Source organism: Homarus americanus, unplaced genomic scaffold (genome assembly GCF_018991925.1).
Source record: "Homarus americanus isolate GMGI-L3 unplaced genomic scaffold, GMGI_Hamer_2.0 scaffold4896, whole genome shotgun sequence".
Classification (NCBI taxonomy): Eukaryota; Metazoa; Arthropoda; class Malacostraca; order Decapoda; family Nephropidae; genus Homarus; species Homarus americanus.
In genome coordinates, this window is record NW_024749657.1 from 3,906,982 (window position 1) to 3,932,804 (window position 25,823).

At 41.5% G+C, this 25,823-nt stretch overlaps 1 protein-coding gene across 7 annotated transcripts in view; it reads left to right on the forward strand.

Moving 5' to 3' along the window:
- Window positions 1–25,823, forward strand: part of LOC121853564 — a 46,225-nt gene that overhangs the window by 7,381 nt on the left and 13,021 nt on the right. For 4 of the 7 annotated variants that reach the window (XM_042347788.1, XM_042347789.1, XM_042347787.1 and 1 more), the window contains exons 2-7: window positions 956–992; window positions 14,571–15,795; window positions 19,782–20,011; window positions 20,341–20,457; window positions 21,454–21,633; window positions 21,974–22,318. In XM_042347788.1, coding sequence (XP_042203722.1) covers window positions 978–992; window positions 14,571–15,795; window positions 19,782–20,011; window positions 20,341–20,457; window positions 21,454–21,633; window positions 21,974–22,318 — 2,112 coding nt within the window. In that variant the 5' untranslated portion in view covers window positions 956–977. Of the gene's footprint in view, window positions 1–955; window positions 993–13,472; window positions 13,608–13,632; window positions 13,730–14,570; window positions 15,796–19,781; window positions 20,012–20,340; window positions 20,458–21,453; window positions 21,634–21,973; window positions 22,319–25,823 lie in introns of those variants that run through there. The other 3 variants (XM_042347784.1, XM_042347786.1, XM_042347785.1) reach the window with 3 other exon arrangements.

The following is a 25,823-nucleotide window of genomic DNA, read 5'->3' on the forward strand; positions in this document are numbered from 1 at the left end:
CAGGCACACCCCTCCTCCATGACACACACACACACCCTTCCCTCTTCCTTCCCAGGCACTAACCCCACCTCTTCTCCAGACATTCCCCGCCCCATATTCCCAGACGTTCCTCTCTCTCCTCATCCCTGGCCCAGCAAGCGGCAATCGTACGCGAATAGTGGCTCTATGTGGCACTGTTTACAGGCGAGGGTGCCAGTGGAGGTGATGCAGGGCGGCGGTGGCAGACGAGGCGGGAGTTTATGCACCTCTGTCTGCCGCTACGCCTGCTGCTGGAGGTACCTTACACATGCCTTTTTATCTCCTGCATCTACATCGCCTCCCTCAGACAACCCAGGGTTCAAGTAGAGCGTTTATGTGTTACTGTTTATACGTGTACCAAGGAGTGCAGGTGCCACGGAGGGTTATACTGTGTGTATGTGTGTGTGTGTGTGTGTGTGTGTGTGGAGTCAGGTAGGTAGGTTAGGTAGGGGAGGAGAATAAGAAGGAATGAAAGATGTAGAGAGAGAGAGAGAGAGTAACAGTCTTATGATGCCTCACTGCTGGGCACCTCAGGATATATCACCTGTGCCAGTGCCAAGTTTACTCTCTCCCCCCTGAGAGAATGTTCAGGTCACGTTAGGTTTGGTTAGGTTACATTATGTTAGGTTAGGTTAAGGTTTGGTTAGGTTAGATTATGTTAGGTTAGGTTAAAGTTTGGTTAGGTTTAATTTTATTTGGTTAGGATATAGGTTAAGATAGAGAGAGAGAGAGAGAGATGGTATTGATGTTTATGTTAACATCATAATTTTAATATTCGTTTTTACTACAGGTGTCAATCGAAAAAAAAAATATTGTTTACAGGCGGTTGTTATTGTTTACACGAGTTTGTTATTGCTTACACGTGTTATTGTTTACAGGTGATTGTTTACTGTTTACAGGTGTTCAGTGTATCAACCTCATTCATTCTTGTTTACAGGTGAGGTCCGCCAGTGCAGGTGATGGAGGTAGACAAGGTGTGTATTTATTGCAGTTTATCTCTTTCTTTCTTTCTTTCCTTCTTTCTTTCTTTCTTTCTTTCTTTCTTACTTTATCACGGTCTCTTTTTTCATCCTTTCTCTTTATTTTTCTTTGTATGTATGTATCTATGTCTGTATCTTTCTATCTATCTATCCATTTTTCACACACACACACACACACACACACACACACACACACACACACACACACACACACACACACACACAGGTGCCCCCATTTATCACAGGTAAACTACAGTACATGAGGTTCAGGTAGAGATCTTAAAGGGCCTGAGAGGGAAGGGTTTTAGTGTGTGTGTGTGTGTGTGCGTAAAGCAATATTAGGTATTTTTTGTATTAATTTTGTTGACTCTCTAAAATGGCGGGGAGGGGAGGTTTCAAGCAGTTAGTTACCATGGCAAACTACCTAACGACGTGAATGATGTATGTATAATTATGGTTAAAAGTACAAGTGGGGGGAGGAGTCGTGTTAGGGGCGGTGTGGATATAGTACACTGCGGCCCCACGGTACACAAGGAGGCGGCAATATGTCCGACACTGCACATGACCGTCCCTCCTTCCCCCAACTGTAAATAAAGACACCGCTACACTACTTTGGGGGGAGGGGGTTATTCCGGACACGAACCAGCTATCACGAGGGGAGGGGATGAGCTTTTTATCCACTCGGCCACCGCATCGATTTCTATCGTGTGGATTACGTTAAAGTGAGGTTAGGTTTGGTTTGGTCAGGTTTGGTTAGGTTTGGTTTGTCAATTGAGGCAGAGGAATAGAGAGAATGAGGAAATAAAGGTGAAAAACAGGAAGAGAGAGAGAGAGAGAGGACGGACGAGGCGCTGCATAAGTACACGACTTGTGAACATCTATTGATTACTAGCCCGAAGACACACACCCCCCCCCACCACGCCCCCCTTCCACCTACCCTCTCACACCACGCCCCCACCCGCTACCACGCCCCCACCCGCTACCACGCCCCTCCTACCTACCACGCCCCCCACCCTACCTCACTCCCCTACCACTCCTGACTCCTCCTGTCATGCCTTATTACCCCTTGCCACGCCCCATCCCTCCTCACCACGCCCCCACCTCTCGCCACGCCCTCCCTCCTGTTACGTGTCCCACCCCCTCTGGCAACATTCCTAAGGCTCACCTCCTCCACTGACCACGCCCCACATCTCCTCTAGCCACGCCCACACTCTCCCCTAGGCCACGCCCCCACGTATCTCCTCTGGCCACGCCCACATTCTCCCTTAGCCACGCTCCCACGTATCTCCTCTGGCCACGCCCACACTCTTCCCTAGCCACGCCCCCACATATCCCTGAACCGCCAGCACTTACCTCCACCTAGTGGGATTTTGTTTACAGCCACTAAACACCTTTGTCTGGGTCATGAAACGGGCGAAGGGAGGGGAGGTGGTTGAAATCTTTATTATCACACACTGGTTAATGAGTTTCTCACCACGATACACCCCACCTGTACATGTCCTCACCTGTATGTAGTCGATGAACCACTGAAACCAATCTTAGGGGCTCATCCAATATCCCTGACTCAGACAAACAAACACCTAGCGACGTCCTATCTCTCTTGAGGGGCCCATAAGGTGATAAATGATGAGAATTGGCAGTTTTATTTATCAATTAGTCTGGTTTAGCGAGTGTTATAGTACTCGTTATTACCCTAGCAACGGGTCCACTTGTCTGAGCTGTCATGGTTGCTAGGGTCTGACGTGATGTGGGTGGATATCGTCTCTTGGTCTATTTAAGTAAATTTTGTTGGTTGGGGGGTCGAGGGAATCTGGTTTACCCTGACTGCACGTTGTCTGCTGAATAAAGCGCTACTTGCTAACTATATATAGCACATCCTGCTAACCGTATACAGTATAACATCACTTGCTAACTATATATAGCACCACCTGCTAACTTATATATAGAACTTCCCGCCTAACTATATACCGCGCCACCCACTAACTAATTCCGTGTCTGAGTTAGGGTCAGGCTAGGCTGGCCGCTTGCTGAAAGATGAACAGTAGTGATCCATCAGCTGAGATACTGTACACGGTGACAGGTAGAAAGTGGTAGTAACGGCTGTCAGCAGCTCAGGTGTATATACAAGCACTCAGGTGTGTGTGTGTGTGTGTCAGGCAGTCAATACCATGATTACTACCTGACTGGTCGCTGTGTGGGGCCCCCTCTTGCTGTGTGGGGCCTTCTATTGCTGTGTGGGGCCCTCCCTTGCTATGTAAGGCCCTCTCTTGCTGCGTGGGGCCCTCTCTTGCTGTGTGGGGCCCTCTATTGCTGTGTGGGGCCCTCCCTTGCTATGTAAGGCCCTCTCTTGCTGCGTGGGGCCCTCTCTTGCTGTGTGGGGCCCTCTCTTGCTGTGTGGGGCTCTCTCTTGCTGTGTGGGACCCTCTCTTGCTGTGTGGGACCCTCTCTTGATGTGTGGGTATTCTCTGTGGGTGTAGGACCTCCCCAATTGCTGTTTTATAGGATATCTGAAGTCCTTTGTAGGAGGTAATAGGTTTAGGTTCGATGTGATGATGTGTAGGGAGGAGAGGAGAGGGTGTTGGAGGAGGAGGAGAGGAGAGGAGAGGGTGTTGGAGGAGGAGGAGAGGAGAGGAGAGGGTGTTGGAGTAAGGGAGGAAGGAGAAGAGGAAGAGGAGGAGGTAGTGATGGGCTGGGTGTGAGATCTTTGAGTTGTAATGAAAGTGTGTGTGTGTGTGGCCCAGGGTAAGCCAGTGTGGCCCAGGGTAAGCCAGTGTGGCCCTCTTAGGATGCATGTAAATAATTGCCTCACCCAACAGCTTAGTGTCCGCTCCCATTGTTGTTTATTCTTGACCTCCCAGATTAAGCTTAGGATTCTCAGCTTAACACACACACCTGTATAGACACGTAAAACATTATCGTGGTAACTATAAACGCCTAAACTGGTCCATTAGTGGGATTGGAACACGCTGGTCCAGTTTATTCCCGTTTGAGAAACAAATGAAGATCGTCTCGACCACTTTGTTTATGTCGTGTTACGTGTTGCTGATGAAAGTTATTATTATTATTATTATTACTATTATTATTTTTGTTGTTGTTAACCTTGTTGTTTTATTATTATTATTATTATTATTATTATTACTAAAAATATCACAAGTGTAAAAAAAAAAAATAATTTAAGCATTTTTTTACTTAATTAAACTATCCATTCAGGTACTAAATATCCTTAAGAAAACACATGGTTAAAAGTTATATATTAAAATGAGTCTAAAAAGCCCCGCCCCGCCCTGTCCCGCCCCGCCCCGCCGCGTAGTGCCCCGTTAGTGAGCTGTTGTGAATATTTCAACAGCATTGATCCCCGGCAGAGCGAGGCAGCCCGCCGCCTCCCCCTACACCAGTAATACTAAATCCCTGTCATAACACAACGCCAGACCCGGCAATCACATCCGCCTGGCGATCTCCACCAACAATAACACTAAATATCTTGTCATAAGACCCCGCCATCACTAGCGATCATCAACGCCTGGGCCCATCTTTCTTCTTTGTCGATATCAAGCGTATGGAAACTGCGCCTGACGAACCTTCACTCACACTCAACTTAAACTGCGCCTGACGGAAGTTTTAAAGCTTTTGCCGTGATGATGATGATGTGGTGGTGGTGGAGTTGTGTTGGAGATGTTATGGTGGTGGAGATATTGTAGTGGTGGTAGAGCTGTTATGGTGATGGAGATGATGTGGTGGTGGTGTTGGAGATGTTATGGTGGAGATATTGTTGTGTTGAAGATGTTATGGCGTCGTCGGCAAGTGGTCAGTTAGATACATAGGCTGTATTGATTGGCTGCCTCACCTGCGCCAAATATTTCACCTTGAACCCGCCTCATGCGCCAAATATTTCCCCTATAAGCTATTACATTCTCAGGTAATTAAAGATTAATTACAGGTAATATGGAAGGTTTATTGAAGGTACGGAGGTACGTGAGGTAAAAGTGGAGGTAGGGAGGTGCGTGAGGTAAAAAAGTTAAGGTAGGGAGGTGCGTGAGATAAAAGGTAAGGTAGAGAGGTGCGTGAGGTAAAAGTGGAGGTAGGGAGGTGCGTGAGGTAAAAAGGTAAGGGAGGTGCGTGGTAAAGTGGAGGTAGGGGTGCGTGAGGTAAAAGTGGAGGTAGGGAGGTGCGTGAAATTATAAAAGGTAGGGTAAGAGGTGCGTGAGGTAAAGTGGAGGTAGGGAGGTGCGTGAAATTATAAAAAGGTAAGGTAGAGAGGTGCGTGAGGTAAAGTGGAGGTAGGGAGGTGCGTGGAGTATAAAGGTAGGGTAGAGAGGTGCGTGAGGTAGAAATTGGAGACAGGGAGGTGCGTGAGGTAAAAATGGAGATAGGGAGGTGCGTGAGGTATAAAAGGTAAGGTAGAGAGGTGCGTGAGGTAAAAGTGGAGGGAGGGAGGTGCGTGAGGTAAAAATGGAGATAGGGAGGTGCGTGAGGTATAAAAGGTAAGGTAGAGAGGTGCGTGAGGTAAAAGTGGAGGTAGGGAGGTGCGTGAGGTAAATATAGGGGTTTTATCAATGTGTCGCGTCTTGGGTTGGGTATTACTGAGAACTGACGGAGTAAGGTGGCTGGTTGAGGGATCTGTCTATTTATCTATCTATCTGTCTATCTATCAATCTTTCTATCTATCTATCTATCTATCTCTATCTATCATCTAAGAGAGAGAGATGGACTCAGGTTAGGTATGGAAGAGTGGAAACAGGAGGGGATAGAAGATGATAAAAAAGAAATAGGGAAAGAATATACGGAGGGAGGAAGAGACAAAAGGCGATGATGGGGTGAAGAAAGAGAGAGAGAGAAAGGAAAGAGAGGGGGGTAGGGAGGAGATAAATATATAGATAGACAAAAGGATAGATAGACAAACAGATGTGGGCATTATTATTATTATTATTATTATTATTATTATTATTATTATTATTATTATTATTATTGTTGTTGTTGTTGTTGTTGTTGTTGTTGTTATCAATGGTGTTGCCAAGTGATGTTTATTTACTTCCTATAAAACATGGACTATAGTTCACACGAAAGGGGAGATGGGAGAGAGGTGGATGAAAGAGAGGAAGGGATGAAAGTTTAGAAAGAATGAGGGATTAAGAGATAAGGGAGAGGAGGTACCCTAATTGGAGATAAAATTGGAGAGACGCATAGAGACGATCAGAGGAGCGGGGAAGATAACGAAAGGGAGAGAGGGAAGGGGAAGGAAGAGTGGGAGAGGAGGAGATGGGAGGGGAAGGAACGGAACGGAAGAAGGAAGATATGGAAGGGGATAGAGAGGAAAGGTAAGGAATAGACGAAGGAAGGGAGAGGAGATGACAAAGAAAGATGGGTAAGGAGATAGAAAGAAGAGGAAAGAAGAGAGGAAAGAGGAGAGAGTTGGAATATAAAAGAGAAAGAGAATAAAACTAGAGAAATAGTAGAGTGAGAAAGAGAGGGAGGAAGGAAGGAAGGAGAGGGAGGGAAGTAAGAGAAAAAAAATGAGAGAGAGAGACGGAGTGATTTAGGAGAGAGAGAGAGAGAGATAAGGTGAGGGAAAGGCCATGGGATGATAGAGAGAGAGAGAGAGGAAGAGAGAGATAAGGTGAGGAGAAAAGTGAGAAGGTAGAGAGAGAGAGAGAGAACAAGCTGGTGGGATTCAGTATCGATCGGTCAGTAGGATGCAAGTTTTGTCAAAGGTCCTACCATCCTCCTGCCGTCCTACCATCCTTCTGCCATTCTTACACTTCCTCCCTTACGCCTGCCTCACGTCCTTTCCTCCCTCCCCCCCACTGGGTCACACCTTGATTGACTTAATGTTTATAATTGTTTTGTGTACCTCTCTCTCTCTCTCTCTCTCTCTCTCTCACACACACAGGTGAGAGAGGAATAGCCTGCAGGTGACACAGACGGCCACTTCACCCGCCGGCAAGGGTAGGTTAGGTTGGGTTGGGTTAGGGTTAGGTTGGGTTGGGTTAGGGTTAGGTTAGTGCCACTGAGGTCAACATCAACAGAGAGGAGATAAAGGAGTATTAGGGCCTCACTCAGTATAGGTATGACAGCACCTACCACCTACCACCCACCTACCCACCTACCACCCACCTACCACCCACCCACCTACCTACCTACCTACCTACCGCACACTCTAGATGGGCCAATACCTGAGGAAGAGCTTGTGCCGTGAGTGTTGGTTCACCTGTCGATTAGCTCACCTGTTTATTTCACCTGATGATTAACCTAACCAATATTTCCCCGAGATTAACAATAGTGAGTCAGGGTTTAATAGACGGTGAAGGTGTTTAGTGAAGGCCAGGTAGAGTGATTATTTACAGGTGTATGTGTGTATAGAGCGATAGTTAAATAGATTAGGTTGTCAAGGTGTACTCAGGCTATGACGTCATGCCCAATATCCTGGCAGGTGAGGTAAGTGTACACGTGACACACACACACACACGCAGAGGCCGTCAGGAGAGGGTATTGTAATCACTCGGTGTGTGTGTGTGTGTGTGTGTGTGTGTGTGTGTGTGTGTGTGTGTGTGTGTGTTTACTGTTAGCTTACCTGAGGAGAGTCTCACTTAATCAGACGGCGTTGAAATGTCAAGGTTGGTGATATATATTAATACTCGTCGTCCGTCTGGCAGTGTGGCTGGTGGCCGTGACGCTGCCAGCCATGTTGTTGAAGTTATCGTACACCACACGGGGACAATTGCGCGCCTGTGTGTATGAAAGAAGGTTGAATGTATGTATGTATGTATGTGTGTATATGCTGATAACCACAAGGAAAAAGAAAACACGAAGTTCCCAAGCGCTTTCGTGTAATTCGCTTGGGAACTTCGTGTTTTCTTTCTCCTTGTAGTTATCAGCATATACCTGGATCACGCCCACCTACAGTGATTTATTTGCATGTATGTATGTATGTATGTATGTTAGAACAAAGACAGTTCAGGTATGCAAACAATTATAAACAATAACTTAACACTACACAGCAAAGAACGAAATTAGTTAAGTTTGTTAGTTTTTGTGGTTCATCTGGTAGACAGAATATTTGTTCCGGTATCTATTCAAGTTTTAGTCTTTCCCATTTTGTTTATTTTTCGTTTATTTATTATTGTTTATATACTTACACTGCCTATATACATTGTTTGTCTAGGTATGAATTTTATAATATGTACTGTATATGTATAATGTATAACTGCATTGCTTATATACTGAATCACTGTTAAACTATCTATCTATAGTACAGTAGTCTTGACTCTTGAGGCGCCATTCTTGAGTGTGATGTGGCCCCACTGTTTCAACACCGCTGGGCTATTCAGAGAAAACGTGACTCAGGTCTGCCTTAGGGTACACTATACTGTTGGGTGTGATGAATCATTGAGGGTAACTTACTGGGCCAGGTTTAACGCTGGAGTTTGGTGTCACCTGAATATTAGACACCCGTAGTTTATTATTTTCCCCTGAACATTAGACACCCTGAGTTATTTCACCTGAAGATTAGACACCCTAGCATTTTACACCAATACCGAAGCTACCCAGAACAGTACAAATGAACAACAAGAATAATAATAATAACAACAACAAAAACAACATTGCTATGGCACATTCTAACGAGGGATCACCTGAACATTAGCCCCCTTAGAATCTCTCACAGAAAACGGATGCAATGGTTAACTTCGTCATTCTGTTAAGCTTGACGATTATCTTCTGTTTCTCAGCTTAGGGGGGGATTGTTGTACCTTTGTGGGTCAATCTTTTAAGCTGTGGTGATTGTGGGTGGGGTGTATAGGGCACGGTAATCCCCTTTCTTTCTTCTAGCTTTTCTAGCTTTGCCTTTTTCACTCTCTCTTATCTCTCTCTTATCTCTCTAATGCACATTGTCTGATATAGAGAGAAAGAAAGTAACGGTTAGTAGGGTGCTGAAGGTAGGCATCTCTGGGGGAGGGGGAGGAGGCCAGGGGCAGGAGGGAGGCCAGAGGAGGGCAGGAGGGAGGCCAGGGGCAGGAGGAGGCCAGGGGTAGATCTGAGACATGGTTAGCGATGAGTGAACAGGTTAGGCAAGTAGCGAGTGTGAGAGTAACAGAGGGACCTGCCAGAGAAGGTGTGCACGCGGGGGCCACCAGAGAGTGTGTTGAGTGAATTGAGTGAGTGAGTTTAGTGAATTGAGTGAGTGAGGGGCGATAAAGGCCGTCATAGTTTGCTGTAGTTCGTTGAGTGAGAGACATTAGCGTCCCACAATGGGTCAGGTCAGGTCAGACCAGTAATAGCTACAGAGTGAGGGTTATGTAATGGCTCCCTGAAATAACCCGGGATTAATGTAAGAGACGACACGGGGAGGAAGAGACAGGATTTATCGTTGAGAGAGAGAGAGACCCAGGAGCATTAGTTTCATCCATAGCCTCTCTCTCTCTGTATGGTTTTCTCCACAGGCTGAGGTCTGACTCCACTCCCTGTCCATGACGTCCTTCTGAGAACCCTCCTCCCACCTCACACCTCCTCCCACCTCACCCTCCGCTCACCTCCCCACCACCCTCCTCCCACTTCTCACCTCTCCGTCACCTCCTGCCCTAATTGCCTTCAACCTTCAAATCCATCTCCACCTCACCTCTTCCTCCCACCCCACCTCTCCTCCCACTGCCCCACCTCTCACTCCCACCCCACCCCCTCCCCACCCCACCCTCCCACCCCACCCCACCATCTCATCCCCACCTCCTCCCCACCCTCCTCCCCTCACCCCCCCACCCCACCCTCCTCACCTCACCCCACAGTGCTTCAACAACCAGCAGGGTGGTAGCAGTGCATACATACATCATCAGCTGATTCAGTAAACAAGGGTCCCAGTAGCCTTGAGTGAACACCCCCTCCCCAGAACCAGTAAGCACCTCTGACCCTCCCCAGCACTAGTGAACACCCTTCCTTCCTCTCCAGTACTAGATAAGGGCAACCTATTCCTCTGCCTCCCTAGCTTAAACCCTCCAATCTCGCCCTCCACCTCCTTGTCCCTCCCCGGCAAATTGCACTTGTCGTCTCTTCTTAGTTTCTCCTCTTCCTTCTCTCCTCCTTCACGACTGAGCCACTGCACGCCCTCTGACCTTACACATCTGCCACTGTTCTCTCTCCCAGCACTACCTTGTTTTCTCCCTCTCAACTTTTCTCCTACTTCTCCAGAAGTCCTCCTCCCCTGAGACCCCCCACCAAGGGTAAAGCCGCATCTCCCAGGCTGATCAATACAGTCTAGTTTGGTCCACCAAGGGCAAGACTCCATAACAAAATACACACGCTTTCCGCCATTAACCCCACCACACGCGTCTCTTCTGTTCCCCCATTCGTGAGTTTGCGTATTTCGTGCGTATATTTGGAATTGCTATTTGGGTTTTATTAGCAACGTTCGTGTTGGTTATGGCGTCGTTCGTGAGATTGAAATCTGTTTTGTTTAAATAATTCGCATTCGTGTGGATTCGTCCGTCGTTCGTGAGGTGGTACTGTAAGTCTGTTTATATCCAATGCGTTCGTGGATATTTGTGATGGTCGCTGCTTAAATCTGGTTATTGAGAGAACTTTCGCAAACTGACCGTACGATTATTGACATTTTAAGCGTTAGTAGAGAATTCGTATCGTGTTCGTGGGGATAATATTTGGACCATTCGAGAAAGATTTTTATTTGTGTTTTTCGTTAAGAATTTCCCAGCGTTCGTGAGCTCACACTACTACTACTACTACAAAAAAAAATTACTATCGTTCTCAATTTGGCTCGGATAAAGACTTCCATTAATTTTGGCACTGTTCTAGTACATTATTATACCCCGGAGAGAGAGAGAGAGAGAGAGAGAGAGAGAGAGAGAGAGAGAGAGAGAGAGAGAGAGAAATGAAACCCTGTCAAACGAACCCAACCGAATGAATCCCTAACCCCATAGAACCCAACTGAGGGGAAAGTGAACCCAATGTGACCCAACCCCACACACGACCATAAGGAAGGTTACGACCCACACAAGAGTGATTAGTGACCTGGTTGATGACGTAACGCAAATTCGCTACATTTCGAATTGGGTCCTCGCCTCCCTAATGACTGTAATTGGTTGTTGGGAAGTGAATCCGGCCGTGAGAGAGAGAGAGAGAGAGAGAGAGAGAGGCGGAGGGACAAAGAAACAGATAACCAAACACAGACAGATTGAGACAGAATAAGAGAAAGATAGATAGAGGGTCTTGGGTCGGATGTGGGTGGTATTGTGTGGGTAGTAGAAAAGCGGATATGGGTGGTCTTGTGTGGATGTGGGTGGTTATTATGTCTCGTTTTGGGCAGATAGATAGATAGATAGATGATGAAATTCAACGTACAAATCCACAGTAATTCAGCCATGTACAAAATCCGAACAAAACTCCCTGGATTCTTGACAACATCTGGCAACTCCGCGTGATCGACCAATTAGTTCAAGGCTGCCCCTCATTTATAAATTAATTACCTTAATATAAAACCACGATAAAAAAGTCCCTCTATAACAAAAAATAAATAAAATCCGAGTAAATAGTGTTAATAATATTCCACAATCACCTTACCAACATGACCCTGAAATAGATGACGCTTTATTGTCAAAATGTTGAGGGAATTTTGACGTCGACAGAACATAAACAAAGGATTCATATTTAGACTAATAATAAGTCGTTTCAACCAATGATAGCTCTCTCAGGATACATAAATATTGATAGTAAAATTGTCCTACAAAATTTACATTCATTTAACATTTATGTAGGATAATTAGTTCAAATACGAATGTTTAAGAAACAATGGAGTGTACGTGAGTAGAATGTCGACCTCACTTATCGATGGAAACTCACTCACTCTGTCGGTGTAGTCAGCTAGACGCGGAGGATTATTCTTTTATTAACGTGTGTATTTATAATGGAATGAGGGATGATGTACGCTGATTGGAAGGTGGGAGAGGAAGAGGGGGTAGATAACGGTGGAGTCAGAGGGTAGTAAGTGAGGGGGCAGGTCGTGGGTGGAGGAGGAGGGGAGTTATGCTTGATTGTTGATGGGGGGTGAGGCAGAGGGACGGAGGGGGAGGTGAATACTGCGCGGTCCTGGCGGGGGAGAAGACAAGAGGCGTGGGTTTGGGGAGGGGGGTGAGATGAGTTAGTGAGTCACATGACGCGCGGGTACCGGAATGCTTGTGAGTTCTGTTATGCGCAAATAAACATACGTCACTGTTTAGTTATTTTTTGCACGCAGCCACCATCACCACCACAAACCACTACTACCATTATCATCCTCAGACGCCATTGTGTGTGTGGTGCGGCCCTCATATTCTGCACCACATCCATTATTGCGTCATCGCTGCATCACGCTATGGTTTAAATTTGGAAATTATCGGCGGCGCGGTGTTTTGGTTCAACACTTATCACCCAGAGCCTTGGTGATAATCCCAGCCATACGTAGACTGTTAGTATGGGTCGTGATTGTTTTGCTGTTAGAGAGACGAACGTGACCAGAATGGGGTATTAGTAGTTAGTTTTGTGAAGGCAGAGACACCTAACCTTCCCAGATGGACGAGACTACCATTTCGACGGCCGTGTGAAGTTATATTAAATTAATTCATTCCGTCACTTGCTAATATAGCCATCAGGGGAGGTGACAGGCAGCTGGGGGGGTTGTGTTCTATTTTTAGAAGAGTTATTTGTCTTGTGAATGATGGCAGTTATCAGGAGGTAAATGCTTTCAATAATTGGCGGGGTTGGCAACTGATGGCTGAGCCTTGATACTGCACCTTGTGGAGTTAAAACCCTACAGGAGGCTCTCGTCCTCACAGGACCTTTAAATCCTATTATTCGTGACGACTATTGAGTGAATGTTTATATTTACTTTTTTATTTATATATATTTTATTATGATATTCTTGTGGGCTATTCAGTATCAATATTATCGTTTAATAAATTACTGTAGTGACTTACCTGACCACAATGGCCGGTGCGGATGGTTCTAATTTTGTTTCATTGTGATTAAATTTATGATAAAAAAGATAATGGAGGTATTGTATTGATAGAATAAATGAGTTACACGAAATAACTCCACAGTGTATCATATTAGAATATATAGTGACAAACTGAGTAGTCATATGGCAATTGCGTTCTAGAATTTATCAGTCTTCATTGGAAATCATACTTATTTAAAGGACAAATTATTGCAATTCTCACAACGAATTCTGGTTTGTTGCGTCAAAATATCTCAATGCTGATTGGCCGCCCGGCTATGACGTCACAGGATGGGCCCGTCATCTGATGGGTGTTCGTATGTGTTGACACGACTTCATTGATAAATATTTTCTGTATTTCCTATTTCTTATTGCTCATTAATTGGCTACGATCTCATTTTATCCTTTAAAATACTATAGGGAGGATTATTATTTGTTGATTTTATATTTTGTTGAACATTGTTATAAAATGTTGATGTTTACAGAGCTACTTTAGAGAGGAGCTTTAGGACATTGTAGGAGTAAGTTCAGTGTAACTGAAAACACGGACTGGAGGACTAGGTTGAGGGAGCAATGCCGTTTCCTCAACTTCACATTCCTTTAATAGGATGTAATTAAGACAGAAATGATCTTAAGAAGTGAGTAAGACGTTGTGGTTGTGTCGTGATGGCAGTGGTGACGTACAAGAGGCCGTGAAGACAACACACGCATATGGATTTTGGAGCGGGAGGAAGCTCTCGGTGTTGCCTTGTGGAAAAATGTTGTTGTAGTGAACTATTTTGTTGGCACCTTCGTCAAGTGCTTCTCACCCAATATTATTTGCTATGAAATTTGTCTGGGAACATTGTGAGTGAACGTGAAGGAAGCAGAAAGCCCGAGGTGGTTTCGTAGTAAACAAGGTCATGTAGTGAACCAAGGCGGGGAAAGTGGAAACTGGTGTTTACCTTGTGTGTGTGGGTGTGGGGGGGGGGGTGCGCGTGTGTGTGGGCGTGTGTCTGTGTGTGGGCGTGTGTCTGTGTGTGGGCGTATGTACAGTTAGATTCGGTTTTTTTATCGTATATATGCTAGTGTTTGCACATTAATTACCTTAACTTTGTATGAGCCACTTAGTTAAATACTACTGGGGGGGGATTAGATTTGCATTTGGGGTGCCTAATCTTCATGTGACACAGTTAGGTACGTTGAGGGGGGGGGGGAGCGTTTATAGTGAAGGTAACCGACTCATTACATGGAGCAACTTACGGGAAAATTTATATACTTTTAAAATAAAACTTTTTTTTTACTTTTAGAATTACAACTTTCTTACTTGTGTTTTTTCTGAGTTTCATCTTGAATGTGGATCTGCTTTGACTGACCAGCTCCATCCACCATGACGGTCTTCTAGACTATTAACCTTTTATCTATGGGGAAATTTCCTCAAGGGTGTGGTGCAGTCCTCTAGTATGGCATTCTTTTGTTAAGGCTTGAGTACGGTACTTTATATCGAGACTTGTTATATCTAGTACACTTAATCTTAACAAAATTCATTATTGTAATTAATTTAATCATATTTGTCATTAGATATTGTATTGGTTGTAATAAGATTGTTTATTCTCTAACAGGCATCTACTATGTCGGAGCAAGAGACCAGTAGAAGCCCACACAGCAGCACCTCAGAGGCTGGGGGCACCGTTGAGGACAGGGCAGAACCAGCACAAGAGCCCTCCGATAATCCGTGTTCTTCAGATTTAAATAGTTGTGTTAGTAGTGATAGTGGCATGGGAAATACCATATTTTCATCTCCAGAAAAATGTGATAATGAGACGAATGACTATTGTGATGACAATAAAGACAGTGACTGCTGTGATCCCACCAAACTTGAGATAAAGAGTGAAACATTGAAAGATAAAAACACTGATGATATTAGAAAAGTTATTCTTTGTGAAACTGAAGAAGTTCATATAGATGCCTCAGAATGTCAAAATGCTACAAATAGTACTGCTCCTATGGCAGAGTTGAGAGGTCGTGTGGACACAGCTGAGGAGAATGTTTCTTCCTGTGTTAAAGAGCCATTACTGGCAGAACCAGAGACTTGTATAAGTAACAGTAGTAATGATACAAGTGATGACACCGTAGTGACAGTAAATAGGGTGGGAACGAATGACAAAAATGATGAGGTTAGAGATGACATGAATAGTGAGACAGAGAGTGAGAATAGGCATGAAAGTGAGAGAAACATTGACAAAGATTGTGAAACTGAGAAAGGCACTGAGAAAAATTGTCAAACAAAGACAAATGGTGAAGAAAAATTACCACCTGAAGACAGTTGTGGGAATGAGAAAGACAGTGATAAAAATTGTGAAAATAAAAGAGATATTGGAATTAAATTAATACCTATTGGTAAACACGATGAGTGGGAATTAGAAATACCAGTAGGTAATAAGTTTGAGGGAACGGAGTCGGTCTTAGAAATTAACGATGAGCCGTGTAAACATTCGATATTAACAGAGAAGGACCACGAAACAAAGGTGCCGTTGGTGTGTCAGAATGGTCAGACTGTTTCTAAAGATGGGGTGAATGGCGGGCTGGGGATTGACCTGGACGCCATAAGAGACACAGACTCGGAAGCTGGTGAATCTTGCTATAGCGAAGACCACGACCACAGTGCTGCCTGCCAGGGGGAAAACGGTTGTATGCATCAGGACAGTGTGAGTGATACGGAGCAAAATTGGGATTATGTAATAGATGAGGAGTTTAATGTGCCAAGAAATCCTGTTTTTAATGGTTCTGCCGACCAGTTGGAGAGAAGAAGTAGCTTGAAGAGGAAAGCCAGTGAGGAACCTGAAGGTGAGTCTGGGTATACTGTTGTGTTGATCATCCTCGACACGAAGGCCACAATGCCTGCAGTGTTTTCATGTGTTCATATTGTAATAATAAAGTGAAAACTGTTGGAATACTGTATTAAACAATCTAGGTTTTATACTGAAAATTTCAAGTTCCTGAGCCACAAAACAACAGATACAGAGCTTAGTAATTTCTATATCACTATTTTAATACATATACATTATTGTATTGCAAAAAAGACACTTTACAGAAACTTAGAATTTTACATGTGTTGGGATTAAAATTTTCCTCAATAAACTATTTTTTGCTGAGAATATTTTGTGGTATTAATAACAGAGAAATATGTTTGTAATATCTAGATAGATTTTATTTCAGCATCGCTAAAAATCTTATTGATACTGTTAAGTTATAGAAAAGAATTGACTATCTTGGAGCTGTATATTGACAGTCTAGAAATTTGAATTGTTAGTCAGAAACTGGGAATTGACAATAATCAAACTTACAATTGATGGTCTAAAAACTGACAATTTTATACTGTCAAAAAACTGGGAATTGGTTTATTCTTAAAGCTATAAATTTATACGCTCACTATACCTGAGAATTTCCCCATGAACTACTGGTAACTGATTTGCATATTTTGTGCATGTTTAGTATTTTTAATTTCAGAATGGTTATTTCTGTGAATCGTGTAAACCATAATAAAAAAAGAAGACTAAGCCGTATAGTATTGTGAAACATGTGGCTACCTGTACTTATTTTAACACATTTACCACAAAGTCTTACTTATTATACAGGTACAGGTACAGTATTCAAGTTTGTAAATTTATAAGTATGCCCAAAAAACACCACAACCCATATAAAATCCGTTGACCTTTGTGCCTCAAGGTGGGCCCTGGACCCCAGCCTGTAGCTAGGTTGTGTGAGTGGTCTTCAGGGTTTAGCACAGTACATGTAATTGTGAGTTGGAACAGCTGGTAGACCATTTTTTTGTACCATTAGTTTTCACAGCTAGCTAATTGTTCAGTATGGTATTTTCTTTGGATCTTTAAATCTCAAAAGAAAACAAAGACTGAATTATTGTTGAAGAATAAAAGAATCCTTCCTCAAGTCTTGATACAGATGTCCAATCATTTCCTCAGGACTTCGATCTACACCATCTAAATTGTTATAGGTATTCATATATAAGTTTCATCTCTCAGGTCCCCTTTACAGAACTTACACATACTTGACACTCTCTTCATCTGCTAACACAAGCCGAGATAAAGCTGTTTCCATGATAATCCTCAGAAAATTTAAGCACAGCTGTGATTTCATTTTTAATAGGTAGCCTCTAAACCTTAAGAATTCTGTACCAATTAAAGATAGGGAGGAGGACATTTGTAAAAATTTTTGAAGATTTAAATAAAACAAAGGAACCTGTGAACTTCAATGAATTCAGTATTTATGGGTGATTTTAATGCTGAGGTTGAGAAGGTGAAAAGAGGCAGGACCACATGGATTAAATAATAGAAGTGGCATTGGAGAAACATTAGTTGACTTTTGTTAAGAACAGATGACCATTGCATGATCGTTGTGTCTTAATACATAATGGATCTAACCCCAGGCAGGATGATGACAATATTATCAGAAGTTAGTGAGATTCATTATTATTCAAGTATAATATCAAGAACTGTGTAACCTAAACCAGAACATATCCCAGTAGTGCACTGTACGGAGTTACACCAGGAGACATAGTTACTGGTGAAACTTGAAAGGAAATTTTCTATAGGATCTTGAAAATCATAACTCGCCAAAAAAATTTGATTACTTTCTGGTAAATTTATTAGTAGAACAACCTCTTGATGAACTGACAACTTACTATGATAGTGAGGTGACCTGCTAACAGTGTTGTGTGCACTATCTACCTCCTGAAAATGACAGCTTTACCATAACCGGTGCTTGGACCAAAATTTAGCAGCACTACTGTACAGCTATACATTTGGAAAAGTAGTGATCAGACATGTTCTAGCAAGTTGCTGTGAAGTTTTCTAATGTATGCCCTGCCACAAATAAAACATTGTAAGAATTGTAATTATCATTTGGAATTACTCTTAAATGTAGTGTCACTAGCTACTCCCAACATTACTTACTAGTTGATGAAGGTTAAGAGGCAGAGGATTATTACCTATAATCCTATATCATGGCAAGAAAAGGCTTGTAGGAGTGGGAAATAAACACTGTACAGTACTATCTTTCCTATTGTGGTACTCTACTACTCTGGTTCACGTCATAACTCATTATTTCGCTTGCTGACAACATACACTCCTAGACCTCTAAAACACCTCACCTCCCAGCAGTCTAAAACACCTCACCACCTAGATGCGTTTGTAATACTGACAAATAAAATTCACCCAAATAAGATCTCCAAACAAATAGGCAATGTGAAAATAACAAATATCTTTAAGTGATATGATGATTTATTAACCAAATGAAGACAGTACAGTTCACTGATTAGTTTTTGAAGTGTCAGTCTAGCCACATAAACAGCTTAGTGTGTACTCTCAATGGTACAGTATGGTCCTCCCAATCCTTCAGTGTTTTGGGCCGAGAATGGTAGGAAAGCCTCATGTACATACACTACATTAACCATGTTGTCCTGGCAAGCAACTTTAAATTCAGAGAGTGCATGCCTGTGCTCCCTTGCCCATGGAAGAAGCACCCACAGTGTTGTCATTACTATTCTTCTCTACCATTGTATGCTGCAAAGAATCACCACAAAGAAACTGTATAAACCTGAGGTATTGTAAGGGAGGTTTTTCCAAGGTTTGCCAGTTGTGACACTACACTACACTGTTGGTTGTGCAGTGTGGGGGGGGATAAAACCTTATATGACTGTACAGTATATAGTAGTGTTTACAAGACTGTATGAGAGTGATGTAGGTTCACAACTCTGAAGGTGTTACACAAGTAGTTATTGATTTATTTGGTATAAGGGCCCATTAACCTGTGTTGTAAGTGCATATAAATTTATAACATTTGCTATATTTATTTGTATACTGAATTCTATATATTTTTTTAAGAGTAATTTAACTTTATAAGGATAAAATATTAAAGTGTCAAGGCAACAGTCTTCTAAAGATATACAGTAATATAATTTGTAATAACATCAAAGAGCCAAATACCTTAAGGGAAATTTCTGTACAAAGGATTAATTTCTTTATTTGGTTAAAAAAAAGGGGGGGGGGATGTGTGTCTAGTGCCACCCACAAAAAATCATCATGATGGTTAGTTGAGCACAGAACCACCACTACACTAAAGCACATGTTCCTCTTAATGAAAACTTTCCCAACAGTGAGCCCCCTCTGCATGAATTAGTTCAGTATGCAAAGGTCTACTGTTGTACCATTAGCCTGTAGAGTTCTTTTCCATGCTAATTATGGTCATTTCAATAACACACACACTGGCCACATGTTCACTCTTTTGTTCGGTTACTTTCTCGATATATACACACACACGTAAATGCGATTTCTTGTCATAGAATATTTATAGTGATTTAGGAATGAGAGGAATTTAACCTCTGGAGCTTCTGGTCCCTAATTTGCCCCTTTCCATAAATTTATCACCGTGAAAGCTTACTCCTGATTTATGTCTTTTGGTACAGTAGATGTAGATGGTAATGTCTCATCTTATACTGTAGCCTCCTTTTATGTAACCATGGCCATATACATTTAGTTTGTGTTGATATATATACTAGAGGAAAGGGGCAAAGGTCCTTGTGGTAGACTCTCTGTAGGCAGTGCTGTACAGTACAGTAACTGAAACACACTGTAGCTATATTACTTTCCTTGTCCCTTGTAATTGCAATTCCAACATAGTTTACGAACAGTTGTAATTATTTTCATCATAGGCTTGTTCTCATTAAAGTTGAGTCGCAACACAATGAAGATTCTATGGATATAAATAAAGATATATTGCATTAATATTAACTTAATATTTTTATATATTTTCAGAAGCTACACCGCCCAAGTGTAAACGAGGCATCCAGTTTGAAGGTGTGACGGTTTTCTACTTTCCGCGGTCACAGGGCTTCACCTGTGTTCCTTCTCAAGGTGGCTCTTCATTAGGGATGTCCCGCAGACACTCTCACATTCGTCAGTTCTCCCTGGCAGAACACGCCGTAGAACAGAGGCGGGCGCACAGGGAGTATCTCATGAGGCTACGACAGCAGCGGTCAGCACGGGTCAGTACTGTACACCATGAAGTTCACGTGCATTAAACATTAAAGTTGTAAGTCTGCTTGGACGAAAGTTTTTGTCTCTTTCATACCACATAATGGAGAAACGTGAAAGTCTACTTTGTGTGGGGGTTGGGGGGTGGCTCAGAAATATGTTTTACCTTTTCATTATTTTCCAGAGACATGTACTGTTATTATACAAGTAAAAAGCTTGGAAGATGTAAGAATAAGATAATATGGAACAAGATATATTTCTGATAGAGAGACATTAACAGTCAACATGTAGGTACTGTTCTTTTAAGTTTCTTCAGTACAGCATTCGTGTCTTATAACAGGAGCGGAGAGACAGCAGCAGTCGTGGCAGCAGTTCAGAGGACAGTGAAGAAAATAGCGAGGAGGCGAGCGACCTTTCTGACTCGGAATTGGATGCCGACTCCTACTATTTTCTACAGGTACAGTACAGTCGAGTAACCTAGTCCTTCAGTGTTTAGACTCTGAAGACAAGTTGTAATTGTGGATGATTTTGGATAAAGTTGACTGTAAGTGTGAATAAAAGTAATGTAATGAAAATAATTAAAGAAGGCAAATTGTGAAATAGATTTTAGTTTGCAGGGAGACACAATGCTAGAAGTGCGAGATATAACATCTTAGGTTGTGTTGGTCTGTACAGAGCATTTGGTGGTGACGAATGAGATTATTGCAGGATACGAAAGTTAAAGGTGCATTGAGAAGTATACGGAGACTGTGTCACGAGGGGAACCTTTGAGCTGATATTATTAACTATATACTGGAGGTGTGAAGCATGGACTCTAGATTGGGAGAAAGAATCAGATGTTCTTGACTTATATGCAAAGAAGAAATACAGAAATTAGACATGAATAACTTAAGAGGTATTGGAGAATCTAGCTGGGGTTTTTTGATGTTATTGGTCTAATTTAGAGAATTGGGAGTGACAGATTGGTAAAAGAAGTGTGTGTGTGTGTGTGTGACACCAGAAAACATATAATTGAGTTGTTTATAAGAATGAATGTGATGTTATCTTGTGTGAAGTGACAGGGATAAGTCTAAGATATCTTGGGGTTCTGTGTTAGAAGGGGAGCACCACTGTAAGTAACATTTGTTATAGTAGTAAGCATAGAAATGAATGAGAGCAAATGAAGGGCCGATGTTTGCTCCTGATTATGGCCATCATAAATCATAACTTGAAGTCTTAAAGAATTGTAAATAAAAACATTTGTGTTTTTGTAGTGGAAATGAGTTTCTTGGTGAGTTGTTAATCACTTTTTTTTCATTTTTTAGTTTTGTATTTCTTCGGATGTTAATTTCTAGTCATTGTTTTTATCCAGTTTAAAATTACTTCATTTACTGTCCAGTGACTCTCTTTATTTGCTGTTATTGGTTTAGGTTCACAGAAACTTCAAAGGTTCATCGAGTCTATTTATCCTCAGCCATTACCAATCCGTCAGCGACGAGCCCTCTTACGTCAGGCTGGAATCTGTCATATTGAAGGGCTGGAGAAGGAGGAATGTAAAGACATTAGGATTTCACGAGAAATGTGTGGGTGTCAGTGTAAAGTGTACTGTGACCCTGACACCTGCCAGTGTGCTGAAGCTGGGATCAAATGTCAGGTCAGTAAACACTTACGGTCTTAAATTAACTCCTGTACTGTTCTTAGTTTTAATGTTGTTAATACAAATACTTTACATGTAGTTAATGACTGTAGTTACTTAGTCAAGGTGATTGGTAGAAATTGAGCCAACTATCTATCAAACTTTACTGGTACAATCATTGTTCTTTCAGGATTTGAAGTTGGATGACAGGAAGATATGCAAAAAAAAGTATTAAGAAATATACAATGTATATATTTGCTTCTTAAGGTATTTCCAGTGCTTCACTGAAAATAGCATAAGTTGTTCATTAAGTCTGAAAGCAAACTTTGTTACCCTATGTATTATTCCTCTTTTGCAGGTTGACCGACACAACTTCCCCTGTGGCTGTTCTCGAGAAGGCTGTGGTAATGCCTATGGCAGGATAGAATTTAATCCAATTCGTGTGCGTACACATTTCATCCACACATTAATGCGTTTAGAAATAGAGAAACGACAGCATCATCAGCAGCAGCACCACCAACAACAGCAACAGTGGCAGCATCAACAAAGAGTCAAGTGGCTGGCATCATCCTCACCACCCCCTAATGGGTTCAGTAGCAGTGGAAGTGGTCTTGCTACTGGAAACCTGCCATTCTTTGAAGGTGGGAGGGAGTCAAGTGGTCTGGCCGTCACCGACATCCACAAATTCAACTCATCTGTTGAGGTAAAGACTCCTCCACAACGTTCGGGAATGTTTAGTAGTTGTGTAGTATCGTAGTGTTTGGAGAATTATCGTGTGTAGTTTGTTGATAACTTCAACTTTAAATTTTCTCAAGTCAATTTATTTGTTTGCATTTATAAGATTTTTTTTCTTTTCTTTGGAATGTTCACTTTCATGTTTTAGGGATTCTTATTAAGTTTGAGGTTCTTGAGCTTGTCTGACTACACATTGCTATTATGACTTCAATCACATTTATTTAGTCTTATGATTACAGTAGTATTCTTTAAACCTTTTGAACAATGTAGAAAATGGGTATTATGTTGTGAGTTGAGCACACACACATATTACAAGTGTGTGCAAGTGAGGAAAAAAAATAGTACATATAGTTCATATACACCATGCCAGTATACACACAGTAAAAACTCTTGAATAAGATATTGATGTGTGTAGATCGTGTTCACTGTTGGTAGTATTCTCCTGCACCCCTACACTGTACAGTACTGTAATGTTACATGATGCAGGGTATGTCCTGGAATACCAGAAATACTTCCTAATGAAAAGTAAATTGAGTTAGAACAAAAGTTTAAAGTTATGTTTATTGTAGACTTGCATTAATAATAAAATAAACAAGTGAGTCACAAGAAAAACCATCATTGACCACACAGTTACTTTCTCACGCTGCTAATACTGTGTCACCATGTGCTGGGATGGGGACAGTACTGAGCTGTGGATTAGTCCATGGGAACTACACTGCAAATCCCAGGAGGGAAGAAAAACACCCCCCTATATTAAGTATAGTACAGTATGTAATATTCAGGGTTTTTACTACACACAAGCACTGACACACAAGACAGTACAGTACAGTTCAGTGGTATGATGTATTGTTATGAACAACATGTGCTGTGATTATTGTTATAACTAACTGATGAATGTTTAATCTCGTAAGTGATATATTTTTTTTATGTTGAACTGATATAGTTGGGTAGGTGTAGCTGTTTACATATACTAATAGTAGTACAGTAACTGCATTCGTAGTTATATGAAATTTATGTATTTTTAGTGTATAAAAAATGTACAATAGAGTTTATCACTTGATGATGTGTGACCCCAGATATTATACATTTTGATCAGTAAGAGGTGCAAGATCACATACAGGAGTAGTACAGTACAGTACTGTATGTACTAGAGACTATCAAGAAGAAAATATTGATTTTTTGGTAAATCACATTTAGATATTATCCTCCCAACTGAATTAGTTTAGGGCGGGATACAGCCATCATGACATCCATCCATCAGCTTATAGAGACAATAATGTCTGTACAATAACTCTAGATTTATTCTGGGCACTTTAACCCTCTGGACTGCTGTCATATACAATATAAATACTGTATCAGTAAATGTGGTGTTCGCTAGAGAGCTCCTCAGCACTCCCTCTCCTGCCTGACAGAGTCCATAGCTGTTGCTATAGGGTGTTAAACACCTCAGCTGCTCGCCACCACCCACACAATGACATGTTTATCTCTTCTCATTTTTACTTTATTTTCACCATTATTGAGATAAGTTATGGATGTTATAATGTCAAGGTATGCTTTATAAGTGTGGGTTGCTTATTATATTGGATAGATAAATATATAGTGAGCTACGATAATATATACACTGTGTCCGATATTGTTTACAAGTTGGCTGTTTCGTGGTTGCTTAGCTTATATTTGAAACTACATTTTTTTTTCTTTTTTTTCACTATCAATTCTCGATATTATTTTTACACCATAGTACAAATATAATTAAGTAACTGTACTGTTTAGTTTACTAGACACAAAACAAAACATTTGTTGGGAAACTTTTCCTCACGTTGAGGATAAAATCATTATACTGTATTTTGTCTTGAATGCCAGTAATGCTTTTTAAGATTTTTTACAACATTTGGTATGGTTTTGGCTAATATTTATAGCCAAATGGGGAATTCATAAATGCTTCATTTCAATTTTTATCTTCATATTTTCCCCCCAGCTGTCAGATGATGTTTTTCTGGAATGATAATGCCAGATATGGAAACGTTATGGTTTTAACTTGATAAAAAGTACAGGTGCTCCTCTACTTACAAACATTCAACTGAATTATATTGAAGAAAATTCCAGACAACATACTGTTCATTGCCCAAGAGGAGAGTGAGCCAGGTTTTAAGGCTGTATTGTAGGGTATAACTACTGAAAATCCATTATTTTATATTTATTTTTTACAACATGTTCGGTATTTACAAGAGTAAAGTTGAACTTATAAACAATCACTTACGAACGAGTCTCAGGACCAGTTGTCATCTGTCATTTACAGATTTTGGCTGAGAAAATGTATCGTGGAAATGAAATAACGTTCATGTTTAAAGGGTCAATAAAACTTCATACACAGTGCCTTTATAGGTAGAGGAAAAAGCTTATATTTGATGGTCATGCAGTCAGAGGTTAAGGTCACAGGTCTCAAGATAGGGAAAGGGGTGAGCCATTCCTCTGGTGGCTGTAATTAATATTTAGTAACTGATGATGGAATCAAGCAGTATGGTGGGTGACTCTTGCAGATAAAGGCCTTACCATACAGTTACTGAGTGGCCTTAACACACACTAAAGTAAAAAGTCTAAGGCTGATGTTTAAGTGTGTTAAAATTTTAATCTTGAAACAAAGATGAACATAATACTGCAGTTATCAAGCCACTGTGCATAATATACATGGCAGGAATTAATACATATGATGGTATATTAATAGTACAGGTACTGGTAATATGTGTGCTGTTGTGATAGACAGTGTACCTAGTACTGTATTGTAATGAAACGTGAGGTTGGAGAAAATTTAGCTATATGCATAAGACGTGTGATAGCAGTGTAAATACTCTGTTTTAATACCCCCTCCCCTTGTATTTTAAAGATAACAGGACTAATATTGAAACGTAAAGAATACTGACAAGTCTTCCACACCTTAGTGTTTATAAATTAATGACTTTTTGAATGAAATAAAAATCAAGTTTATTATAGAACTAGATCAGTAGCTATTGATCGTGTATAGAAGCAGTGATACACGGGTGTTGGCCAGATATTTGTACACTCCTCAATTTTGTTTAAAAAGATGGTTATTTTTCTAATACCTGTATTCTGTCTTATCCTTTTGCATCTATATTTTATTTATTGTCCTCCAATCATCTTGCAGATTCCTACTATATGTTTAGTGGTTCTGGAAGTCTTTCTTTTCTTTTACCCATTGTGCTCAGCTTACCGAGCCAAAGGCATTGTGAACTTTATGTAAAGATTGTGCAGCCTTTGTTCACTATGTGTTATGGATAATCTGTCAGTCACCTCTGAATTGTATTGTCTTAACATGAGACAGTGAGGAGGATGTTTGTACTCTTCTGGTTACTTTGAGTTCTAATCAAAATTGATAACTTTGTTATGGGCTGTTAGGTGTTTGTACCTGTCCATAATTATTGAGATATTTTGGTTAAATCCACAGTTCAAGACTGAAT